The sequence below is a fragment of the Danio aesculapii genome, chromosome 10 (assembly GCF_903798145.1).
Source record: "Danio aesculapii chromosome 10, fDanAes4.1, whole genome shotgun sequence".
Taxonomy (NCBI): Eukaryota; Metazoa; Chordata; class Actinopteri; order Cypriniformes; family Danionidae; genus Danio; species Danio aesculapii.
The window spans coordinates 32,503,112-32,526,591 of record NC_079444.1 but is presented as its reverse complement, the minus strand read 5'-3'; the positions used below and the strand labels follow the sequence as shown (position 1 = coordinate 32,526,591).

At 37.0% G+C, this 23,480-nt stretch overlaps 1 protein-coding gene across 1 annotated transcript in view; it reads left to right on the top strand.

Annotated features, from left to right (window-relative positions):
* The first annotated feature begins 6,317 nt into the window (after positions 1-6,317).
* The window catches only part of umodl1 (uromodulin-like 1), a 29,909-nt gene continuing 12,746 nt past the window's right edge, over positions 6,318-23,480 (top strand). The window contains exons 1-11 of the mRNA XM_056467269.1: positions 6,318-6,393; positions 9,881-10,123; positions 10,210-10,392; positions 10,481-10,587; positions 13,691-13,874; positions 14,938-15,006; positions 16,226-16,333; positions 17,093-17,356; positions 18,075-18,187; positions 20,335-20,554; positions 21,058-21,195. Of these exons, the coding sequence (XP_056323244.1) occupies positions 6,318-6,393; positions 9,881-10,123; positions 10,210-10,392; positions 10,481-10,587; positions 13,691-13,874; positions 14,938-15,006; positions 16,226-16,333; positions 17,093-17,356; positions 18,075-18,187; positions 20,335-20,554; positions 21,058-21,195 (1,705 nt within the window). The remainder of the gene's footprint in view (positions 6,394-9,880; positions 10,124-10,209; positions 10,393-10,480; positions 10,588-13,690; positions 13,875-14,937; positions 15,007-16,225; positions 16,334-17,092; positions 17,357-18,074; positions 18,188-20,334; positions 20,555-21,057; positions 21,196-23,480) is intronic.

The following is a 23,480-nucleotide window of genomic DNA, read 5'->3' as shown; positions in this document are numbered from 1 at the left end:
CTTGTTCAAGTTTTTTTTTTTTCTGTTGAAAACAAAAGAAGATATTTTGAAGAATGCTGGTTGCAGGCACACACTGACTTACATAGAATTTATTATTATTATTATTATTATTATTATTATTATTATTATTATTGGGCTCATCATTCAATCTATTTATTAACTTATGTCAATCTGTGTAAATATATATTTATTCAGTTTTTTTAAGTAATTGTATAAGATATATGAAAATGCTTATGTGCAGGGCCACTGCTGGCCAAAAGGGTGCCCTAAGCAAAATTTTACTGTGGTGCCCCCACAATGGAACACAAACATACACACAAACATATGTACACACACAAACATATGTATTTAAACATTTATTTATTTATATGTGGGAGGTGGGGGTGTTCGGTGGGCCACTAATTGTATCTCTTGGGGCCCCAAAACAGCGTGGCCCCTTGGAATCGTCATAACTTCCCCCCTAGCGGCGCCCCTGGTGATGCTATCATGTCACTATGGACCAAAATCTCTGAGGAATATTACCTGTACCATATTGAATCCATGCAAGAAAGGATTAAGGCAGTTCTGAAGGCAAAAGAGGGTCAAACCCGGAACTAGTAAGGTGTACCTAATAAAGTGGCTGGTGAGTGTATATTATATGACACTCACCACCCTGATTTCACCACGTAGGACATGTTCCTGGATTAATGTTAATGTTGATCCTGGAACAACTTTCCAGTCAGCCAATCGGAATTAAGGGATACGTTTACCGTTTATGTTAAGTTTAGGCTTATGGTTAGGTTTATGGACTTCTACATGATTGATATCCAACTATTATCCCCCTCTGATTTTGGGAATAATTTACGGTTATGGTTGGGTTTAGGGGTAAGGAATAGGTATGGATTACATTTTCCAACAAAAATGACATTCCAGGATTGCATCATACTTGGCAAAATCGTGACGTGCCTATGACACTTACATTGTTTACCAAACAAGTGGTTCTTATTGGATTTGCATTGTAAACCTTAAATAAAAGTTAAAAAGTTATTATTATTTTTAATTTCACATGTTAAGTTTTTAGTCACTATTCTCTCAAAATCAATCCACATAAACCTGTGGATTTTGGAAAAAATTCTGCACAGAAAAAAATGTCCGTAGATTCTGTCTCCTGACCAGCTTTCTTCAAAAAGAAAGAAAAAAGGTTTACAACCAGATGGGAGAATAAATGATATGGGAGAACTTTAGCTTAACATATTTTTGCCATCATTTCAGACATGTTCTTATTGTTTTATTTGACAACAGAATACCAATATACTATTAATACTATTTAAATAAAATGTATTATTTTTCTATGGATTTTTTCACCTACTTTTTATATTACTGTATTTACTTATTTGTTCTTATCTCCTTTTATTAATTAAATCACTTCTAAACTGCTTTGAATTTATAATTATATATATTTTTCCAATCATTTCCCCAGGCCCAGGTCTGAATACCGCTGATTTAACCAATGTGTTTCCTGTCGTTTATTCAAATCATTAATAGTTTCAACACTAATAATCACATTTTCCGATTTGAATTTGTAGCAAATCTAAATAAGCACACTGTATTGCACTGAAAGACTTTAATTAGCTTTAAAGTTGTTGCATGATGATACAGTTCTATGCTATAAAACACCATATGTGATATGTGCATGCTCATCAAGGCGAATAACTAACAATAATTGCACACAGGCCTAATTCTAGAAGATCTGAGATCTTCCCCTCTGAAACTAATTAAAACAATATAATTAATTAGGTCTGCCAAAGTGTCACGGGACGTTGCACTTATTATATTTCCCTCAGGGAGATTTAAATTGCATTTACCTGTGCACAAGCCAAGATATAAGAAAGTGAAACTAACTCTGCCATGTGGGTTTTTAATGTTTGTGCAGGAAAATGCGTTCCCTATATATATTTTTTTGTGTGTCTTTAATTGTTTTTGTGGAAAGAATGGAAATATATCAGAAGCCTAAAGTATCTTCAAAGTCAACAAAATGTCTCGTACACTCATAAGCCACTTTATATACACTTTTAATATATATTTTGCAATCTTCTGACCTCATTCTTCATACACGAGTGGGTGCAGGAATAATTTTGGCTCAAGACTTCCGGTCTCATTCACTTCCATTGATTTTTAAACATTAAAACAGCTCGTGGTGCTGCTTGATGTTGCAAACTGATATTATCTAATTATATTATTCTACTTTTTATGTATTATATGTAACACACTTGTTTGTAGAGCAAGTAGTTTGACTGTTTTTTGCCGTTTATTATTCCTAGTCATTTCTCCCATAGGCAACTCAATTGGAAGTTCTAAAACAATCGCAAAAATGAGCGCACTTCCGCATTGCAGAATAACGTCAATATTGCTTGCTGTTTTTTTAATTAATGCATTGTGATTGGTCGCAATATCATAATTTAACTCTTTAAAAGAAACTAACACAGGAAAACATATTTTGTACAGTATGTTTAAAGTCAGCATGAAGTATGGAGGTTTTTTCCCCATATTGTGATGTGCGCTCCTGAAATGGGAAAGAAATGTAGGGCAGTGTATGATTTGGTCTTTTGAGAACCAATTGGATTGTTGGAAGATTGGCGATGCTAACAAAATGAAGAAAGTATGATAGCCCCGCCCTAAAAGGCATTCCTCGTGACCTGGGGCCTTTGCACCAGCAGTGTGTAAGTTAAAATGTAGCCTAGTTGCGACCTAAACGGACACTATGTTACAACTTACACATAACTAAATTATTTATTTTTGTTTCACCACTGAACTTAATTAAAACGTTACGCTACACTCCAACTAAATATTCATGGCAGCACCCCTCCCATGTATAACGGTAGAAAAGAGACGACGGTGAGATTAGTTTATATAGAAGAGCTCACGATAATAACGAAGAATGATCGGCCTCTACTCACAGCCTGATTTTCCTCCCAAATCTCGCATTGTTTTCGGTTTGTGTAAGAAGAGTTTAATTATCTTTCAACGAGTGTTTTGTTAATTGTATCCATTAAATAAAGAGAGAATTTCTTCATGACTGAGTTCCTCTATCTGCTCTTCTCTTTCACGTGTAGGATAAAAAAAATCAAGTTTAACGTTTTGATAACTTCATGTGTATTTCGCATGCATTCACGGCTCACGATGCAGGTATGTTATTAGTGACTGACTGTAATGTACTATAAAAATGTAATCTATCATTTAATTTTCATAGGACAGTTATATACAGATGCATTAGTTGCAGAATTGTAAAGCAGGTTATCGATTTTAAGGCTTCCTAATGAATATTACGTCATTTAATGCGACTACGCATTATTTTACGGAGAGCTTACAACCTACAAACTACAGTTTAGAATCAGAATCAGAAAGAGCTTTATTGCCAGGTATGTTCACACATACGAGGAATTTGTTTTCGTGCAAGAGCTTCTACAGTGCAACATAATTACAGAGACAGGGCAAAAAACAGATAATAAATATATTCTAAAAAATAGAAGTAAGTAGTGAATGCAAATGTACAAATTGACAAGTGTAAGTACAAGTATATTACTATATACAGCGTTATATGTGCAGCTGTTATGTGCAAATTGCCATGTAAAGTGTGTTGTTAAATAAGTGTATATGTGTATAAAAGTGTATGGCAAGTAGTGATGTTGGTTCCACAATTATTATCATCAAGTGTTCATGAGATGGATTGCCTGAGGGAAGAAACTGTTTCTGTGTCGGGCTGTTCTGGTGCGCAGTGCTCTGTAGCATCGACCAGAAGGTAAAAGTTTAAAGAGGCGGTGTGCTGGGTGTGAGGGGTCCAGAGTGATTTTGGCAGCCCTTTTGCTCGCTCTGGATAAGTACAGTTCTTGGGGAGTAGGAAGGGTTGTACCAGTGATTCACTCAGCAGTCCGAACTATTCGACGTAGTCTTTGGAGATCGTATTTAGTAGCTGAGCTAAACCAGACAGTTATTGATGTGCAGATGACTGATTCAATGGTGGAGGTGTAGAACTGTTTCAGCAGCTCCTTTGGGAGGTTGAACTTCCTCAGCTGACGAAGAAAGTACAGCCTCTGTTGAGCTTTTTTGACAATTTACCTTAAGAGCATGTGGTGCAACCGAAGTAAGAACAAATTTCGTTACAAACTAGCTAGTAGTTACGAAGCCCCTAGTGTGGACTTTAAATTCCAATTTTACTTAACTTAGGAACAGCTGGTGCAACCCTTCCAGATGTAAAAATGAAACTTCTTTTATAAACTGAAAATAAAAATGTGAGATTTTTGAGGAAATCAGGCTGTGAGTAGAGGCCGATCATTCATCATTATTATCGCAATCGTCTTTTTTCTACCGTTAAACATGGGAGAGCTGCTGCCATAAATATTTAGTAGGAACATAGTGTGACGTTTAAATTTAGTTCAGTGGTGGAACACAGAAATATTTTGTAATGTGTAAGTTGTAACTTAGTGTTCCTTTAGGTCACAACTAGGCTACGTTTTAACTTACGCACTGCTGGTGCAACCGACCCCTGAATCGGAAGTTTTAGTGTGTTGCATGATTTGGTCTTTTAAGAATCTAATGGATTGTTGGAAGATTGGCGATGCTAACAAAATAAAGAAAGATTGACAAATGTACAAAAGGCATGAGACACGCCCCAATAGCCCTGCCCTAAAAGCATTCCATGTGACCTGGGACTGGTTGCACCAGCAGTGCGCAAGTAAAACGTAGCCTAGTTGTGACTTAAAGGGACTCTAAGTTACAATTTATGCACTACTAAATATTCATTCATTCATTTTCTTTTTGGCTTAGTCCCCTTATTAATCAGGGGTCGCCACAGCGGAATGAACCGCCAGATTATCCAGCATATGTTTTATGCAGCGGATACATAAAACCAGCTGCAACCCATCACTGGGAAACATCCATACACACTCATACAACATGGACAATTTTTTAGGTTACCCAATTCACCTGTACTGTATGTTTTTGGACTTGTAGGGGAAACCGGAGCACCCGGAGGAAACCCACGTGAACACAGGTAGAATATGCAAACTCCACACAGAATTGCCAACTGACCCAGATGAGGCTCGAACCAGTGACCTTCTTGCTGTGAGGCGATTGTTCTACCCACTGCGCCACCTTGAGGCCACTGCTTAATATTTTGTATTGTAAAGCAGTTTAATGATTTAAATGCTTTTTATTGGATATTACATCATTCAGTGCGACTACGCATGACTACGGTTTACCTTAAGAGCATGTGGTGCAATCGAAGTAAGAACAAATTTAGTCACAAACTAGCTAGTAGTTACTAAGCTCCTAGTGTGTACTTTACGTTTAAGAAAGAACTTACAAACAGCTGGTGCAACCCTACCCAGAAGTGAACAAAAATAGTTTTGAGAATAACAAGCACTATATATAAATAGGAAGAGTACATTTTGATTTCATGCCGACTTTAAGCTTTATTTCTTCTCCTCAGTCTATTTTTTTGACGAACAGCGCGTTGATCAACGATCCCATCAGTATTTTCTCAAGCACACGGTACACTGTGCACTCCTGCTCTCTGCATGAGAACACATTAGTCACTCGGTGAGCGCATAACACTGACATTCTTTAATTAGGCTATTTTTCACACCACATTAATTAGCTGCTAGATTTATCCAAATGCCAGCCTGGATGCTGATAATCTGCTGTCCGTATGTGTGTGTGAAAGTCTGTGCAATATTTACGACTTGTAGCATGTTCTCAATAGCTGAACATTGTGTGCACAGCTAATTCTGAGCAAACTGTTTTAATCATGGCACAATGGCACCGATGCCAAGCAAAACAATAATAGTAATTCAACATTGCTCAACATAAGTCATAATAGTGAACATGAAGAGCATCATTAGAGACTAAAGCCTAAAATGTTTGGTAAGATGCAAAATCAATCAACATATAGTCATTCTTTCTAATAATAAGCATAATTTTCCTCCATTATTCGTAAAACTCCAGTCAAAATGATTATTTATTCCCAACTTTGCAACATCTAGCAGATAAAAGTTCAATATATATATATAATTATAATGTAATAGTTAGTAAATTGCTTTTTAGACATGCCGTTGATTGTCTACTGTTGTTACAGGAGTCTTTTGGATTAAAGCAGACTCAAGGGAGAAGATGGGCGTCTGGAAAGATGTGGAAGAGAGAGCAGGTGTCAGAGAGGTTTGCCTTCTTCCAGAGAGTGTGTTAGTGTGTGTGTGTGTGTGGAGCTCATAGAGCAACTTGTTACATTCACCATGACTTAGTGTGATTTTTAAAAACAAGAAGTAAGCATTTGGCACATCAAAATGCATCGGGTTGTTGGTGCCTGGGTAATTACATTCCTCTTTGGCTTTGGAAGAGGACATGACATTTTATTTGAAGGTAGGAAAAATTTGTTTTTGCTAATTTAAAATTATAGTAGGAAGAGTACAATATATACATTTCATGTTGACCTTGCCATGCTTTGGTAAACCGTTAAATCTCATATTGAGTCTGTCTCGCATGAAAACTAAAATCTTTGCAATGCTGGAAACTTTCTGAATTTAGGAGATTTTTTTTCTGTCCAGTGAGATGTTGCTTGCATATATGAATCTCTCTTCAATTAAATGTAATTTTATACTTGTAGTTTTGAATTACAAATAAGTATAACTGCTGTTTTGGCCTGTACTGTGCTGTGGTCACTAAAATACAGTATGGTGTTTATGCGGTGAAATGAATTGAGTGCTATCAATATGCATACTTTGTTTTTTTTTAATACTACTGTTACTTTTTTTAAGATTTATTTTTGGCATTTTTGCCTTTATGATATGACAGCATATATTTACAAAAAATTAAAGATGTAGAGAGAAGGGGGTGGGATTCGAAACGGTCAACAAATCAGTACTTAAATCGGGCACCCATGGCGTAGTAACATTACATGTCAGCGCACTGACCACTAGTCCATTGGTGCCACTGTTCCCAATTTTGAAAATATAAAATAGATTTATTCAGGATGTATTACTGTAAATTAAGGGGGCATTAAATGGGTCAAAATTGACAGTACAGATCTTTAAAGTAAAGTTTTTAAAAAGGTTTATGTTTAAAAATAAAAATACAGTTCTTTTCAACTTAACCCTGAACCCTGTTTTTGCACCAAATATTGTTTTCAATACTGTTTCAAAACTGTGACTATGCACCACAAAACCAGTTTTTAGTGTCAATTTGGGAAATTGAGTTGTATGCATTATCTGAAAGTTAAAAAGTTAAAAAAACAAAACAAAAACATTGATATTTGATTTGTTAGGATTGGACAATATTTGGCTGAGATACAACTATGTATTGTACAACTATGCATTTATATAATCCAAGTATTGAGAGAATTGCCTTTAAAATTGTCCAAATCAAGCTCCCTTCCATGCACACTACTAATCAAAAAATGTATTTTGTGATATTCATGGTTGGAAATTTACAAAATATTTTATGTAACAAAGGCAACCTATTGCTCCTTTTTATAACATGCAAAATGTGCGCAGTTTTGGTGGCTGTCGCTTTAAATTTAAATGAGATTGTGGTGTTTTTTTTTTGTTTTTTTTTATTTATTTTTTTATTAGAATATACAAAAGGTACACAATTTGAGATAATACAAATACAAAGAAAATGAAACAATAACAAAAATAGATTGTGGTGTTTTTAAAAGTGGGTGGAGCTACAAATGCCTATGCATCAGCATAGCGGCAGGTTCAAAACAGGGCTAATGTTATCTGAAAATCTGATAATGTCAAAAGAAGCTCTTAGAGGAAGGAAGTCTATGGAGACTAGGTATGGGACAATAACCTTTTCAATGTTTACCGTGGTTTAAAAACGTCAAGGTTTTAAAACCGGAAAAACTTTCTGTTATACCGTTCCTATGGGATAAGTACTATTTTTAATGACTATTTTATGTAATTTTTTAGGGCAACAGTACCTCAAACAGAAAAGGACCCTCCACATCAAAAGCTACAGGTGTTTTTGAAAGTAACGAAGACAGTAGAAATATTTAAAATGTTTCTCAGAATAAAATATATTGTGTTCAATTGGGGGAAAAAGTAGTTGTTTTTAACCAAGACATTAAAAAGAACATTAAAGCAGTAATCACAATACCTGATACTGTGATATTTTATTCAAGGTTATCTGGTAGACGCCGGTGTTCAAGTGTGCCTCTTAAAACTCCTCAATTGTAATGCCTTATAGTCCCTGATATTATTTTCAGCAGGTACAGTGAAAACTCTAATGGTGGACGGCTGCTTCCACTCAGAGCTGTTTATGCTAATGACAGAGAGATCGTCACTAATGGGTGAAGCTTCCCCCTCTCTAATGACACGTACAAAGGGAGTAGTGTTTCTGCAGACTGTTTTATTAAGTGTGATCAGGGCTTGACATTAACTTTTTTGATCACCAGCCACTGCGGCTAATGGATTTCCAACATTACTAGCCACTCGCCATTTTCACTAGCCACACTTTGTTGTTAGGAAAATATATTTTATATGCATAAAATTGACTTTGGCATGCTAAAATTACTTGAGTTAGATTTTGTGTAATGTCCACATGCCTCCTCATTCATTTCCCTTTTTGTTGTGTGTTTGTATTCACTTTTTTTTGTGTGAGCTTGCTCAATGCACACGAGCAAATGTGTTGTCACATTGCAATTAGTTTTTATTTCACATGACTTCTCAGAGCTTAAAATGAAATATTTACCAAATTTATCTCAGACCACACCAAAAATAAGCAAATTATTATTTTTTAGCCACAAATTTTAAATAACGTGTCAAAACAAGCTAAATATAGCTGTATACATGCACTTTTTAAGTCAACAAAACTTTTCTTTTAAAAAAAAAGACATTTAAAAGAATTATTGTCATGTAGGCAATATCTAAAATATGCACAGCAGTCTGTCCTGGCCAAATGTCCCAGATCAGCAGTTAACTACACATAAATATGTTATTGTAAAAAAACGTAATTAAACCACATTAACAAAAACACCTGTAAGCAAAAGAAAGCAGGTAAAAAACATACCGTGTGTGATAATGAAAGGATGATCACGCGCACACGGCTAATGTTAGGCCTGTTAATAATCTGTTTGAAGAATAATTAAAATGAAAGCAGTGACCACTGCTACTTACAAAAGGATATATATATATTTTTTTAAACCTTGAGCTCTTAAAAGCACCTGGACTGCCGGTGTACAACCATCGCATTTTGTCCAGTCTATTTCAGAGATCTCACCAGTTGCGTTTTCTCTAGGCACTGTTGCTTCCCGCAAGTAAACTGGAGCGCGCACGCTTTTTAACAGTCGCGCGCATCACATCACCTGTGCGCACAAGTGATCATCCTCTCGTTGTGTATTCATCTGCTTTCTTTTTCTCGCAATTAGTTTTGTCAGTCATGCTGCTTCTCGATTCTGAGATCACATTTGCACGCACATTAGGCCATCTGTTTGTCGAACCCTGTTTTTAAGAAAACTACAAATTAAAAATGATTGTCAACCAGCCAAAGTGGCTAGTGGGAGCGGCTGTCTTACCCGCTATAGCGGAAATCTACCAGCATTTGGCGGGTTTGTGGGTGTTAATGTCAAGCACTGAGTGTGATTATAAAAAATTTAATTCTTACATTTTTACCAGAAGAAGCTGGTTATATTCACAGACTTTGCCGCACAACTGTGTTTAAACCCCTTATGAAAGTGATTTTTGCATAATAGGTCCCCTTTAATACTATAATGATTTTTGGCATTAAAGTAAAAGCGATAACCGTGACATTAAATGTAATTTTGGTTGCAACATAACACTGGTTTTGTGTTCCAGGGTCTCGAATGTTAAGGAGTGTTTAACTTACAGTGTTTCTTTCTTTCTTTTAGGATATGAGCAGACACTGTCAGGTTATCATCTGTGTAACATGACTGAGTTAGTGTCGATGACTCGGGTGGTCTCTTACCCATCCCCATACACCCAGAGGAGAGCGTGTGGCGGGTGGCTGCCATGGACAATGTGTGACATCACAGTTTATAAGACAGCATACCAAACAGAGGTGTATTACATCTCCCGTCAGGTTAAGACATGTTGCCATGGCTATGAACAAGTTGGTAGTTACTGTGCCTTGTGTGAGTATGTTCAACTAACTAACAAGAGTGAAATTGGAAAGTGAAGGAATGCATTTTATATTTGATTGATATTATATTTATCTCAGCCTTGAACAGAAGTGCAGAATTCACATCTAAACCAGGACTGTGTCCCCCAGCAAGAGCAACAGGGAATCATTCAGACTATGGAACTGTGTGCAACTGGGACATAGATTGTCCACAGTGGCAAAAATGCTGTCAGACCGAAAACAGCTCCAGCATCTCTCGGTGTTTAGAGCCAGTGCCATCAGGTAAACACTATCCCATGCAATGGATGCAGAATTCCTATTCATTATTAAATAACATACGATGGGGTTAACATGCCAACTTGTGCTCAAGCCAACAGAACCTGGTGCTTCAACGTGACAATAACCATAAGGACAACCTATGAGCTATTGGCAATGGACAAAGGTCTCTTCAACCACACCAGACTGCTGCACTCTGTGGTTTGTAATTCAATTCAATTCATCTTTATTTGTATAGCGCTTTTACAATGTAGATTGTGTCAAAGCAGTGTAGTTCAGTTTGTAATCATCAGTCTGTCATTCAATTACTATATTATGTATTTTATGAACTTCATTCATTCATTCATTTTCTTTTCGGCTTAGTCCCTTTATTAATCTGGGGTCGCCACAGCAGAACTAACCGCCAACTTATCCAGCATATGTTATGTGTTCCTTCCAGCTGCAACCCATCACTAGAAAACATCCATACACTCTCAATCATACTCATACACTTTGAACAATTTAGCTTACCCAATTCACCTATAGCACTTGTCTTTGGACAGAGGAAACTTACACAAACAAAGGGAGAAAATGCAAACTCCACGCAAAAATGCCAACTGACCCAGCAGAGGCACGAACCAGCAACCTTCTTGCTGTTATGTGATCGTGCTACCCACTGTGCCACCGTGAGGCCCTATTTTATGAACTCCAAGATGCAAAACATCTGAGAAGGGTCTGGCTGTAAACTAACTGCATGTGCACTCTCAGACATGCACGCTTTTAATGTCTACTCCTCACCCTACCCCTCACTCGCTCTACTGAGTGCCTGTGTCTGAGAGTGCATGTACAAGTCTGCAGCCAGACACTATTCAAAGATCTAATTGTGTTCCAAAACAAGATTTCCCTCCAAGCATACAGTTGTAAAGGGACAGTTCACCATACCTGCCAACACTTCAGTTTTTCCCGGTAGTCTCCTGTATTTCAGACCCATCTCCGGCCCATATCCTGTATTTTTCTGTCTCCAGGAAAACTCCCGGAATTCCCCCCCCAACCCCCCCCCCCCCCCGCTTTTTGGTTCAGTACCCATGCGCACCAAATCCAACCCGCTCCCGCTCTTCAGTTTGTGCGCACCTTCCCTCCGCTCTTCACTTAGCCCGCACCAACATACACCAACACCCCCCACCCCAGCGCTCTTAACTTCACGCGCAACTCCAATTTTATGATCTGAATGTTGGCAGGTATGACGTTCACCCAAAAATGAAAGTTCTGTTATCATTACTCACCCTTCGCATGTTCAAAATCTATTTGAGTTTTCTGTTGAACACAAAAGAAGATACTTTGAAGAATGCTGATAGCTGGCACCCATTACTTCCATAGTTATTTTTTTCTTTCTATGGGAATCAGCAACCAGCATGCCCCAAAATATCTTCGCTTTGTGTTGAACAGAAGAAAGAAACTCATATAGGTTTAAAACAAGCAGCTCTCCCTCATTAAGCCAATACAGAAATAACTGAAGCTGCAATTTATAGACTGGCCTTTGGGGGCTGGCTCCAGGAACTCCAGATATTCACTGACTGCAATGCTAAATTGGCCAATTTAACAGCTGATAAAAACATGTTTACAGCCTGGTACAAAAGATGGTTTTGGTTCATATAGCTAATATTACCCTTCATGACAACTATGAAGGGGTGAATTTTTTAATAGATCCTCCATTTCGTTTATATTGAGTTTTATTAAGTCTGCATAATTAAGGGTGTAGCCACTTGAGTGACAGCTAGGTCTCGCCGGTAGCAGTCATGTCACCTGAGCTGATTAGCCACTGAGCTTGGCCACTTTGACTCGGCATATATATAGTATTGTTGTTTTCTTTTATATGGCTTTACACAGTCAGTTGCCTTTTGGAATTATTTCTTTCAATGATCAGATACTATAACATGCTGTGTGCACTTAATTGTGCTCACAAACCATTCAAGTGACCTCCTTTTCCCAGGTGAGTGAAATTCTTATTCTTGAAAATTCTAGAACAGTCATCTGAACCATTGTCATACAGTGTTATGCCTGGACTTCATACATAGCCTTGCATTTACTAACACACACTATATTTGTAGTATTTAAAAGTAATTAGCATTTTCCTCCTGTAGAAAAACATCATAAGAACAACGCTTAGTGACTTGTAGCGTCACGTATACTATGTCCATATATGTTACAGTCTATTGTTTTAAACCACATGAGGGAGAATAGATTATGAGGTTAATTTTATTTTTTTTTTTCTTTTGGGGGGGGGGGGGGGGGGTGACTATCCCTTTTTTAATCATCTAAAGAGCATTTTTCCACTATCAATGAACCAACAGACAATCACCAAATTACATTATGAAACTTCTGAGACCTTCCATGACCTAAAATATGGTGACTTAAGACATTCAGTTGGTGAAAACAAGTACCGACCAATGACAACAGGATAACCACACAGATCTAAGTTTTGAAGCACACCTCGAGTACTTTATCTGCAGTGAGTAGACTGTAAAAATGCTGGGCTCAAAACAATTCCTTCACGTTATCCCAACACAAATCGATTAAGTTAACTTAACCGTTTTTACAAATTTAAGTTGGTTGAACATAAAACAATGAAATTATCAGGCAGCTAGCTCTCTACAACTTTTACATGGTCGTCCACTGAAGTCAAGCAGGGCTGCGCCCGGTCAGTACCTGGATGGGAGACATGGGAAAGCTAGGTTACTGCCGGAAGTGGTGTTAGTGAGACCAGCAGGGGGTGCTCAGTCTGTGGTCTGTGTTGGTCCTAACACCCCAGTGTATTGATGGGGACTCTATACTGCTCAGTGAGTGTTGTCTTTTGGATGAGACATTAAACCGCTCCTGACTCTCTGTGGTCGTTAAAAATCCCAGGATGTCCTTCAAAAAAGAGTAGGGGTGTAACTCCGGCATCCTGGCCAAATTTTCTCACTGGCTTCTACCCATCATGACCTTCTAACCATCCCCATATCATAATTGGCTTCATCACTCTGGCTCCTCTCCACCAATCAGCTGGTGTGTGGTGTGCAGACTGAAGTCGCAATATGGCTGCCATCGCATCATCCAGGTGGATGCTGCACACTGTTGGTGGGTGAGGAGATTCCACCCTAAAAATGTGTGTCCAGTGAAAAGCGCTATATAAATGTAAGGAATTATTATTATTATTAAATTGTCCGCCCCAAAAATCAGAATTATGTTTCAGCTCGTATTAAATAAGTAGTTTAAACAAGCAGCAAAAGCCATTTTTTGAGTGTATGTTGATCAGCAGTAATGTAAAGTTTGGGTCATTCCACAGGTAACTGGTGCTCTGGGAAATGCTGGGTTTTCTGTGCATCATGTCTGGTCGTGGTCAGCAGGGCTCCTCGCAACATCTTCCTCTCTGCTGGTTTGTGCTTCTAAAGCTTTCTCTATAGAAGACATCTCTGCAATTCTGTATCAGCTGGGAAACGTTGAGGAAGTGGCTAATGTGGTGGTGCAAGGTATGATAAGTACAGGCAACCGATGAGAAGACAGGATGATAACTTTTTTAAAAACCCTATAAATAGCTCTGCATGAAATTCACAGTAGATAATCTTTCCCATTTTCATGATCAGTTTAAAATACGCCTATTTCTATCTACAGTGGGGGAAATAAGTATTGAACAAGCCATGTGTTTTTCTGGGAATGATATTTCTAAGGGAGCTGCTGACATGATGGAATTGAACTAGATTTTGGTAAAAACCCAAACAATACAAACATAAAAACAAACAAAATAACAAAAATAAAACAAAACAAAAAAATCAGAAACTGTGTTATGTGTAATAACACTGGAATGTTATTGGAATTTACAATGAGGAAAGGGCAAAGGCGTGCTGAAGAAATACTGAGAGATTTCAGCTGCTGTCCGGGCGTTCACTGTATTTCTACACCTTCCTTTCTTCATGTGTTCAATACTTTTTCGCTGCGTCAATATATTTTATGAAACATAACTTCATTTATGAACTAATTACTTTTGTTTTCTTTGCATATATGGATTTCTTTGGTTGTTACTGTACCAACATCTGGTGTACATTTCAAGTCAACAGCACCTTTAGAAATATGATTTCTGAGAAAAATGGTCACGTGTTCAATACTTATTTTCCCTGCCGTAGATGCCTAAGTCACTATGATGCATACCAAGTGTAGATTTGTGCATTAATGACCAATTGTTTAATTGGATGGATTAATTAGTGAGTGTATACTGTTTCATTCCAGCTTGTCTGTTGTCTTGATGAAATTGCAAAAACGCTCATTCATACTGTGCTGTCAATTATCATTTCCTACACAGATGTGGATGAATGTGCTACTCCAGGATTAAACAGTTGTTCTCCAAATGCAGATTGTGTGAATACATTAGGAAATTATTCATGTGTCTGCCATCATGGCTTTCAAGACAACAATCCTTCACATCCTGGAACAGTTTGCATGGGTAAGAAAAGAAAGTTATATAATGATTCTGTTTTAACCACAAGAAATCCCATACACTTTATAGGATCAAGGTGCAATCAAGTATTTTGTTCCCAGCTCCCAGTGTCATTGCAAAGCCTTTCATAAACGCCACTACTCTATCATTGTTTACACGCTCAGCGTCAGGTACGGTCAGTTGGTATCGTGGCTGAAACTGAAGAGGGGTGGGGGGGGGGGGGAGGCGGAGAGGAGTTGGTAAGAAATTATGTAAACTAACTACACTCACCGGCCACTTAATTAGGTACTAGTACCCGGTTGGACCCTTCAGAACTGCCTTAATTCTTCGTGGCATTGATTAAACAAGGTACTGGAAATATTCCACAGAGATTTTAGTTCATACTGACATGATAGCATCACGCAGTTGCTGCAGATTTATCGGCTGCACATACATGATGACAATCTCCCGTTCCACCACATCCCTAAGGTGCTCGATTGGATTGATTTCTGGTGACTGTGGAGGCCATTTGAGTACAGTGAACTCATTGTCATGTTCAAGAAACCAGTCTGAGATGATTCGCGCTTTATGACATGGTGTGTTATCCTGTTGGAAGTAGCCATCAGAGGAGGGGAACACTGTGGTCATAAAGGGATGGACATGATCAGCAACAATACCCAGGTTGGCTGTGGCGTTGACACAATGATCAATTGGATTGGCTGCATACCTTGGTTGTAACGAGTGGTTATTTGAGTTACTGTTGCCTTTCTATCAGACCTCTGGCATCAACAAGGCATTTGCGCCCACAGAACTGCCGCTTTCTGGATATTTTCTGTTTTTCGGATCATTACCTGTAAACCCTATAGATGGTTGTGCTTGAAAATCCTAGCAGATCAGCTGTTTCTGAATTACTCAGAGCAGCTCATCTGGCACCAACAACCATGCCACGTTCAAAGTCACTTAAATCATTTTGCTTCCCCATTCTGATGCTCGGTTTGCAGCAGATCGTCTTGACCATGTCCACATGCCTAAATGCGTTGAGTTGCTGCCATGTGATTGGCTGATTAGAAATTTACGTTAACGAGCAGTTGTTCCTAATAAAGTGGCCTGTGAGTATATATTGTGTAATGATAAAAATTAATTCAACTTAACATTTCCAAGTTAAAACAGATTTACTCACATTTTAAATTAAAAATGTTGCTTTTAAGTCAGAAATTTTACTCCTCTTATAAAGAAAAGCAGGTAACTGCAAGTTACAGTGCACACCAAAATGGAAATAAGAACAGCACAGAAAAACAATATCATCGGGAATCACTGTTAGTTTTTGTTCTTGTTGTGGACAGGCCATATTTCTTAAAAATGATAAATCATTATGTATGAACTGTTTGTGATGCTGCCGTCTTTCATTAGGTACTAATATGCTCATTGGAGAACCGTCGAGTAGTGTCACCTCAGCACCATTCTGGACATCTTCACATTCATATAATCGAACCAGCAGCCAACCATCTTCTATATGTGGTTTGTTAAGCAATTTTTTTATCAAGATCGCACACTTTTGATCATACATTTTGAGAGCTAGGAATAAATAAGCAGTTCTTAGATCAAGTAAATAATGCTTTAAAGAAATAAGACTTTATTCATTTATTCATTTTCTTTTCGGCTTAGTCCCTTTATTAATCTGGGGTTGCCACAGCGGAATGAACCGCCAACTTATCCAGCACATGTTTTACGCAGCGGATGCCCTTCCAGCCGCAACCTACCACTGGGAAACCCATACACACTCATTCGCACACATTTATACACTACGGACAATTTAGTCTACCCAATTAAACTGTACCGCATGTCTTTGGACTGTGGGGGGAAACCAGAGCACCTGGAGAAAACCCACGCAAACACAGGGAGAAGATGCAAACTCCACACAGAAACGCAAACTGACCCAGCCGAGGCTCGAACCAGCGACCTTTTTGCTGTAGGGCGACAGCACTACCTACTGCGACACTGCGTTGCCCCTAGACTTTATTTACATTATTATTAATTATTATTATTATTATTATTATTAAAATTATCATTAATTTCCCAGTGATGGGTTGCAGCTAGAAGGGCATCCGCTGCGTTAAACATGTGCTGGATAAATTGGCGGTTCATTCCGCTGTGGGGACCCCAGATTAATAAAGGGACTAAGCCGAAAAGAAAATGAATGAATGAATGAATCAAAATGATTAATAATAATTTTGTATATCCAGCCAAGTGCCACCTTCTTTTTCTTTCCTCGTTAAGATGGCGTACCTGAAATCACCAGCATCTTGTCTTATGATGTCACTGCATCCGCTTTTCATGTGGAATGGACCACCAAAACCCAGACCGGGGGCACGTTCCTTCTGCTTCTGCAAAATAACGGGACTGCGGTGCACGCCTGGAATGATGTCACGAGCTTCAACTGGACATTCACAGACCTGAATCCTGCAGCTCTTTACACTGTACGCGTGACTCCGTCTGCCTGCGGTATCCAAGGAAACCCTGTGGAGATCAAAGTGAGGACAGGCAAGTAAATCACTCATATCAAGAGCCTGCTGTGGAATTCATGTCTAATTATAGATTTATTTTGACTACAAATTCAAAACTGCAGACTACACATTTCATACTACAGTGGAAGTCAGAATTATTAGGCCTCCTGAATTATAAGCCCCTCTGTATGTTTTTATCCCCAATTTCTGTTTAATGGAAAGACGATTTTTTTTCAACACATTTCTAAACATAATAGTTTTAATAACTCATTTCTAATAACTGACTTATTTTTTCTTTGCCATGATGACAGTAAATAATATTTGACTATATATATTTCAAGACACTTCTATACAGCTTAAAGTGACATTTAAAGGCTTAACTAACTAGGGTAATTAGGTTAACTAGGCCGGTTAGGGTAATTAGGCAAATCATTTTATAATGATGGTTTGTTCTGTAGACCTTCAAAAATAATATTGCTTAAGGGGAACAATAATATTAACCTTAAAATGGTTTTAAAACATTAAAAACTGCTTTTATTCTAGTTGAAATAAAACTAATAAGACTTTCTCCAGAAGAAAAAACGTTATAGCGAATATTGTGAAAATTTCCTTGCTCTGTTATTATTTGTGAAATATTGAGAAAAGAAAACCAGAATTTAGAAGAGGGCGAATAATTTTGACTTCAGCTGTGTATTATGGTTTCAGCATGATTAAATGCGTTCACATTTAAGTAATACTTGCTCTGATTTCTTTAGATGGACAGTTACTTGGAGCTACAGTGCGTTTGACAAACACTGCTTACACCGAGGCCTTGAGCGACCCAAATTCTGCTGCATATAAGGAGTTCTGTGACAGCTTCATAAATGAGGTTTGATAGATTCTGTATTCAGTAAGAAGAGTAAGAAATGTGTCAGTCTAATATGTCCAGCGTGGCAAGTGTGGGACTACTTGTAAGTGATCAGATTTAGATTTTTTAAATGTATAGATTTGTAGATTGATAATCTCTTTTTTAGGCATTAAAGGAGATTTAGAGTTGTTGATTTTCTCGGCAAATTGAGGTTTTAAAAAGCACAGAATAAAACAATGGTTATACAAATTTGACCAGCATGTATTCGAGAAAAATATATTTTATAACAAGTTACTCATTTTCATGTGTTTTATTTTAATAAAATGCTAGTTTTGTGATTTTTTTTTATGAATTAATTATAAAAAAGATAAACAATAAAAAATGTCTTTTCACAGCTTTCTTCAGTCACATTTATCAAGGGTGCCAATAACTGTATCTATATGGGGTAAAAACTATACATTGTTATGACCAAAAAGTGCTTTTCACAGGTTTGTCTCATTTAAGACAGAATAAAATGGCAAAACAAAACGTTAAGGAAAAAAAAAGTTTTCTAAACATAATAGTTTTAATAACTTATCTCTGATAACTAATTTTTATCTTTCCCATGATGACAGTAAATAATATTTTACTAGATATTTTAAGACACTTCTATGCAGCTTAAAGTGACATTTAAAGGCTTAACTATGTTAATTAGGAGTAGGGTAATTAGGCAAGTTATTGTATAACAATGATTTGTTCTTTAGACTATCGAAAAAAATATGTAGCTTAAAGGGGCTAATAATTTTGACCTTAAAATGGTTTTTAAAAAATATAAAACTGCTTTTATTCCAGCCAAAAGAAAACAAATAAGACTTTCTCCAGAAGAAAAAATATTATCAGACATACTGTGAAAATTTCCTTGCTCTGTTAAACATTATTTTGTAATATTTAAAAAGGGAAAAAAAGGGGGGCTACTTATAGGGGGGCTACTTATATATATAATTACCCCCTAAAAATGCATCTCTGTCACAACTTGGGATTTCCCCCCAGACAAGTCTAGTACCAAACCTGCCACATGTAAACTTCGCCCGCAGAAATCCACACAAAACTTCACACAAAACTCTGCAGATTTCTGCAGTTTGTAGATTCTGTCATTCTTGCTTTTTTAATGTAAATATGTTTACATTTATATTTATTCTGTTGTTATAATTATTTCAGGTATATTAACAAATAACATACAAATGTCTAGATAACTTGTGTACAATACAATTTATAATGTAATGTTTACTGTATATCTCTTAGTGGAGACCTGCTGTAGCATTGTTTACCAAATAAGTAGCTCTGATTGGATTTGCATTGTAAACCTTAAATAAACAAATATATTTTTAAATTTTTTATTTACATTTTCAGCTCCTAAATTTCCTTCGGCTTATTCCCTGCTTTATCAGGGTTTGCCACAGCAGAATGGACCGCCAATTATTCTGTCAATTGTTTTACACAACTGATGCTCTTCCAGCCACAGCCCAGCACTGAGAGTACACACACTCTCCCACTCACACACTACAGCCAATTTAGTTTATTCAATTTACCTATAGCGCATGTCTTTGGACTGTGGGGGAAACTGGAGCACCCGGAGGAAACCCACGCAAACAACATGCAAACTCCAAAGACTCCAGCTGGAACTCAAACCAGCGACCTTCTTCCTGTGAGGCTGTGTTAACCACTTAGCCATTGTGTCGCATATATTTTCAGCTCCTATACAGTCAAAAGAATTCCACCAATTTTCTTTATTTTAAAACAAAGCACAGAAATAGTAAAAGTCAGCAGATTCTGTTTGGTTGAATTAAAACCCATGCAGTCCCCTTATCAACTACACAGCAAAACTCAAAGCAACCACTTGCAACATTGTAGTGCCCTCGAAAGAGGATGATTGCTGTTTGTTCAAACTGTTAAGTTATTAAGTTGAATTATTTGATATTTAATCCACTTAAATTTGTAAAAACCAATAATTGAACTTAATTTCTTCATGTTGTCCAAACACAAATTGATTGTGTGGAACCCAACATATTTTAGTGTGTTTTGCATATAGACAATTACAACATTTTCCAACAATACACACATGCATTTTCATTGTATGATCTCTGATTCATCATAAACAAAACCACTTTCTATTTCAAATGTTCCCCCAGACTCATTTGTCCTTGCCGCCAGAGATCCTTGAACTACTCCTGTCTCGAAAGCTCATCCTTCAGATAACATCCATCTCACCTGGCAGCGTCATCGTCAACTTCACCATCATATTTCAACCCGGCAGCAACCTGGACATCAGGAACATCTCCAACGCCCTGATGCTTTCTCTAAAGAACAGCACTAAATATGTTATCGACATGAGTAGTATACTTATATCAGGTACTCTATTGTGTTTATGCATTGTTATATAATTTTTAAAAAATTATGAGTTTACATGGGTTGGACGGTGGCTCAGTGGTTAGCATTGTCACCTCACAGTAAGAATGACGCTGAATCGAGTCCCGGCTGGGCCAGTTGGCATTTCTGTGTGGAGTTTACATGTCCTCCCCCTGTTTATGTGCGTTTCTCCTGGGTGCTCCGGTTTCCCCCACAGTCATGCGCTGTAGGTGAATTGAATAAACTAAATTGTTCATAGTGTATAAGTATGTGAATGGGTGTGTATGCATGTTTCCCAATACTGGGTTGTGGCCGGAAGGGCATCCGCTGCGTAAAACATCTGCTGGAATAGTCGGTGGTTCATTCCGCTGTGGCGATCCCTGATATATAAGAGACTAAGCTGAAGGAAAATGACTGAATGAGTTGACATAATATGAACTGTTTCCATCGGTGTTAATGATGTGATATGTTGACTCGAGATGTGATTGGCCTCTTGTTATTTATAGATTTAAATGAGTGTTTGCTGGCTGAGGCGGACTGCTCTCTATGGGCTCGCTGTATAAACACTGAGGGCTCGTACAGCTGTGACTGTTGGTCTGGATACATAGACTTGAACCCCAGAAGACCGGGACGCAGCTGTGCAGGTACACACTGTGTAGAACGCTACTGTGGAGATTTCATTAGACTGGCACACACTTTTAATAGAGACAAGTAGCTGTTGATCACACACAGATACATGTGTAAGGTGTGGGTTTTTTAAAGATAGTGACTAAAAATGAGTTTTGATGTCACTTAAAGGAATATTTCACTCACCCAAAAACTCTGTTATCATTTACTCAGCGTTCACTTTAGTTTCTTCAGTTGAACACAAAAGAAGATATTTTGAAGAATGCTGTTCCATAGTAATTTTTGGTTACACTTTATAATAACTACACACTATGAATCATTTATTAAGCATCAGCAAATAGTGAGTTTATTATTTGTTAAGCGTTAACTCTGCATTAATAGACGTTAGTAAGCAGTTTATAAATACAGCTACAAATGCTGTATTCTTGACTTACACCCACATTTATAATATGCTTAATGATTGTATTTTCATACTCTGTTAATGATTATTTTTTCATTAGTAAATTAAATATTGCATCATTTAGAAACCAGTTATTTAAGAATAGTTCACTGAAAAAAGTGTTGCATGCAAAACTGTTGCAAACTATTTATTTGTGTTGTATTTAAACAAACAACATACATTGAGCAATGTTCAACTTAATTTGTTTGTTTAAATTCAGCCCAAATAAATTATTTACATCCACTTAACGTACAAAAATTGAGTAAATCCAAGAAATCATCTTTGAATAATTTTTTCAGTGTTGGTGCTATTTTAGGATTGTTCAGAATGCATACGTAAATGAATAATAAACTATTTAAATGACCATGTATATATTCAGTCATATACTAACAGTTAATTTGTATGTTAATAAATGCTTTATTAACTCAACCTAATCCAGTTTTGTGACCATATCTAAAGTGAGGACTATTTATGCTTTATAAATCACTCATAAATGACAATTAAAGGCTCGGTTATATTCTACACAGGATAAACAAATAAACTAATTCATAAATTTTTAATCATTTGAAGACACACAAATGAAACTGTATCAAATAAAAAAAAATCTTTGCAATCTTATGTAAAATAAAATTACAGTTTAAACATAGCTAAAAGACATTGAAATGTTGTATCATAATATATAGTTAAATCATTATATTGTTGTTGTGCTATCCAAATGTATTTGATTGTATTTATTTCTAATAGTTAGAAATACAATAATCATTTGATACTAAACCTTTCATTGTCATTTATAAAGGATTTTCAAAGCATAACTAGACCTTACTTTAGATTAGGTCACAAAACTGCATGAAGTGGAGTTAATAAAGCCTTTATTAACATAAATAGTAATCATTACTATATGCCTGAATGATAAAATATATAAGTTTTGATTTTAATAGTTTATTATTCGTTTACTAACTCATTCTGAGTTATTCTAAAAGCCAACAACTACTCTTAAAGACAAATGGTTTGTACATAATCCAATGCTAAATTTAGTAATGAACAATTATACGTAACAATGTATGAAAACACAGTCATTAAGCACATTATAAATGTCTAGAATACAGAGTTTGTAGCTGTATAAACTGCTTACTAATGTTTATTAATGTAGAGTTAATGCTTAACAGATGATTCATAGTGTGTAGTTATTATAAAGTGTTACCTAATTTTTTTATGCCACTATGGAAGTCAACCGGGTGCCAGGAATCAGCCAAAGATAGAAATATAGTCACATCAATCCTTCGTCGGAAGATTTCAGTGGCTGAACAACACTTCTGTGCATATAACCTATTAGTAACAACACAATCTACATCAGCTCTGCGTGACTAAAAGAGTTTTAAAACAAAACATTACCTGTCTAACAGAAATACTTCAGCCATGGTGTCGTCCTTCCTCCAGCGTACAAAGCTAACCTGATCCTCTGTGGTCATTAAAAATCTCATGGAACTTCTTGTAAAGAGTAGAAGTGTATCCCCGGTGTCATGGCTAAATTCCCTCCATCGGCCTTTGCACATCATGGCCTCCCAATCATCCCCATCCACAGAATTGGCTCTATCACTGTACACCAACAGCTGGTGTGTGGTGAGCGCACCGGCGCCGTTGTCCTGTGGCTGCCGTCGCATCATCCAAGTGGATGCTGCACACTGGTGGTGGTGTGGAGAGACCCCCCTCATAATTGTGAAGTGCTTGTATGGCCATACACAATAAATGCGCTGTACACATTACAAACAATGTCATCTTTGCATTTAAAATGAGCAAATGACACTTAATGACAGTTGTTATAAGTGTGTCATGTCATGATTATAAAGGTTAAATGACAGCAAG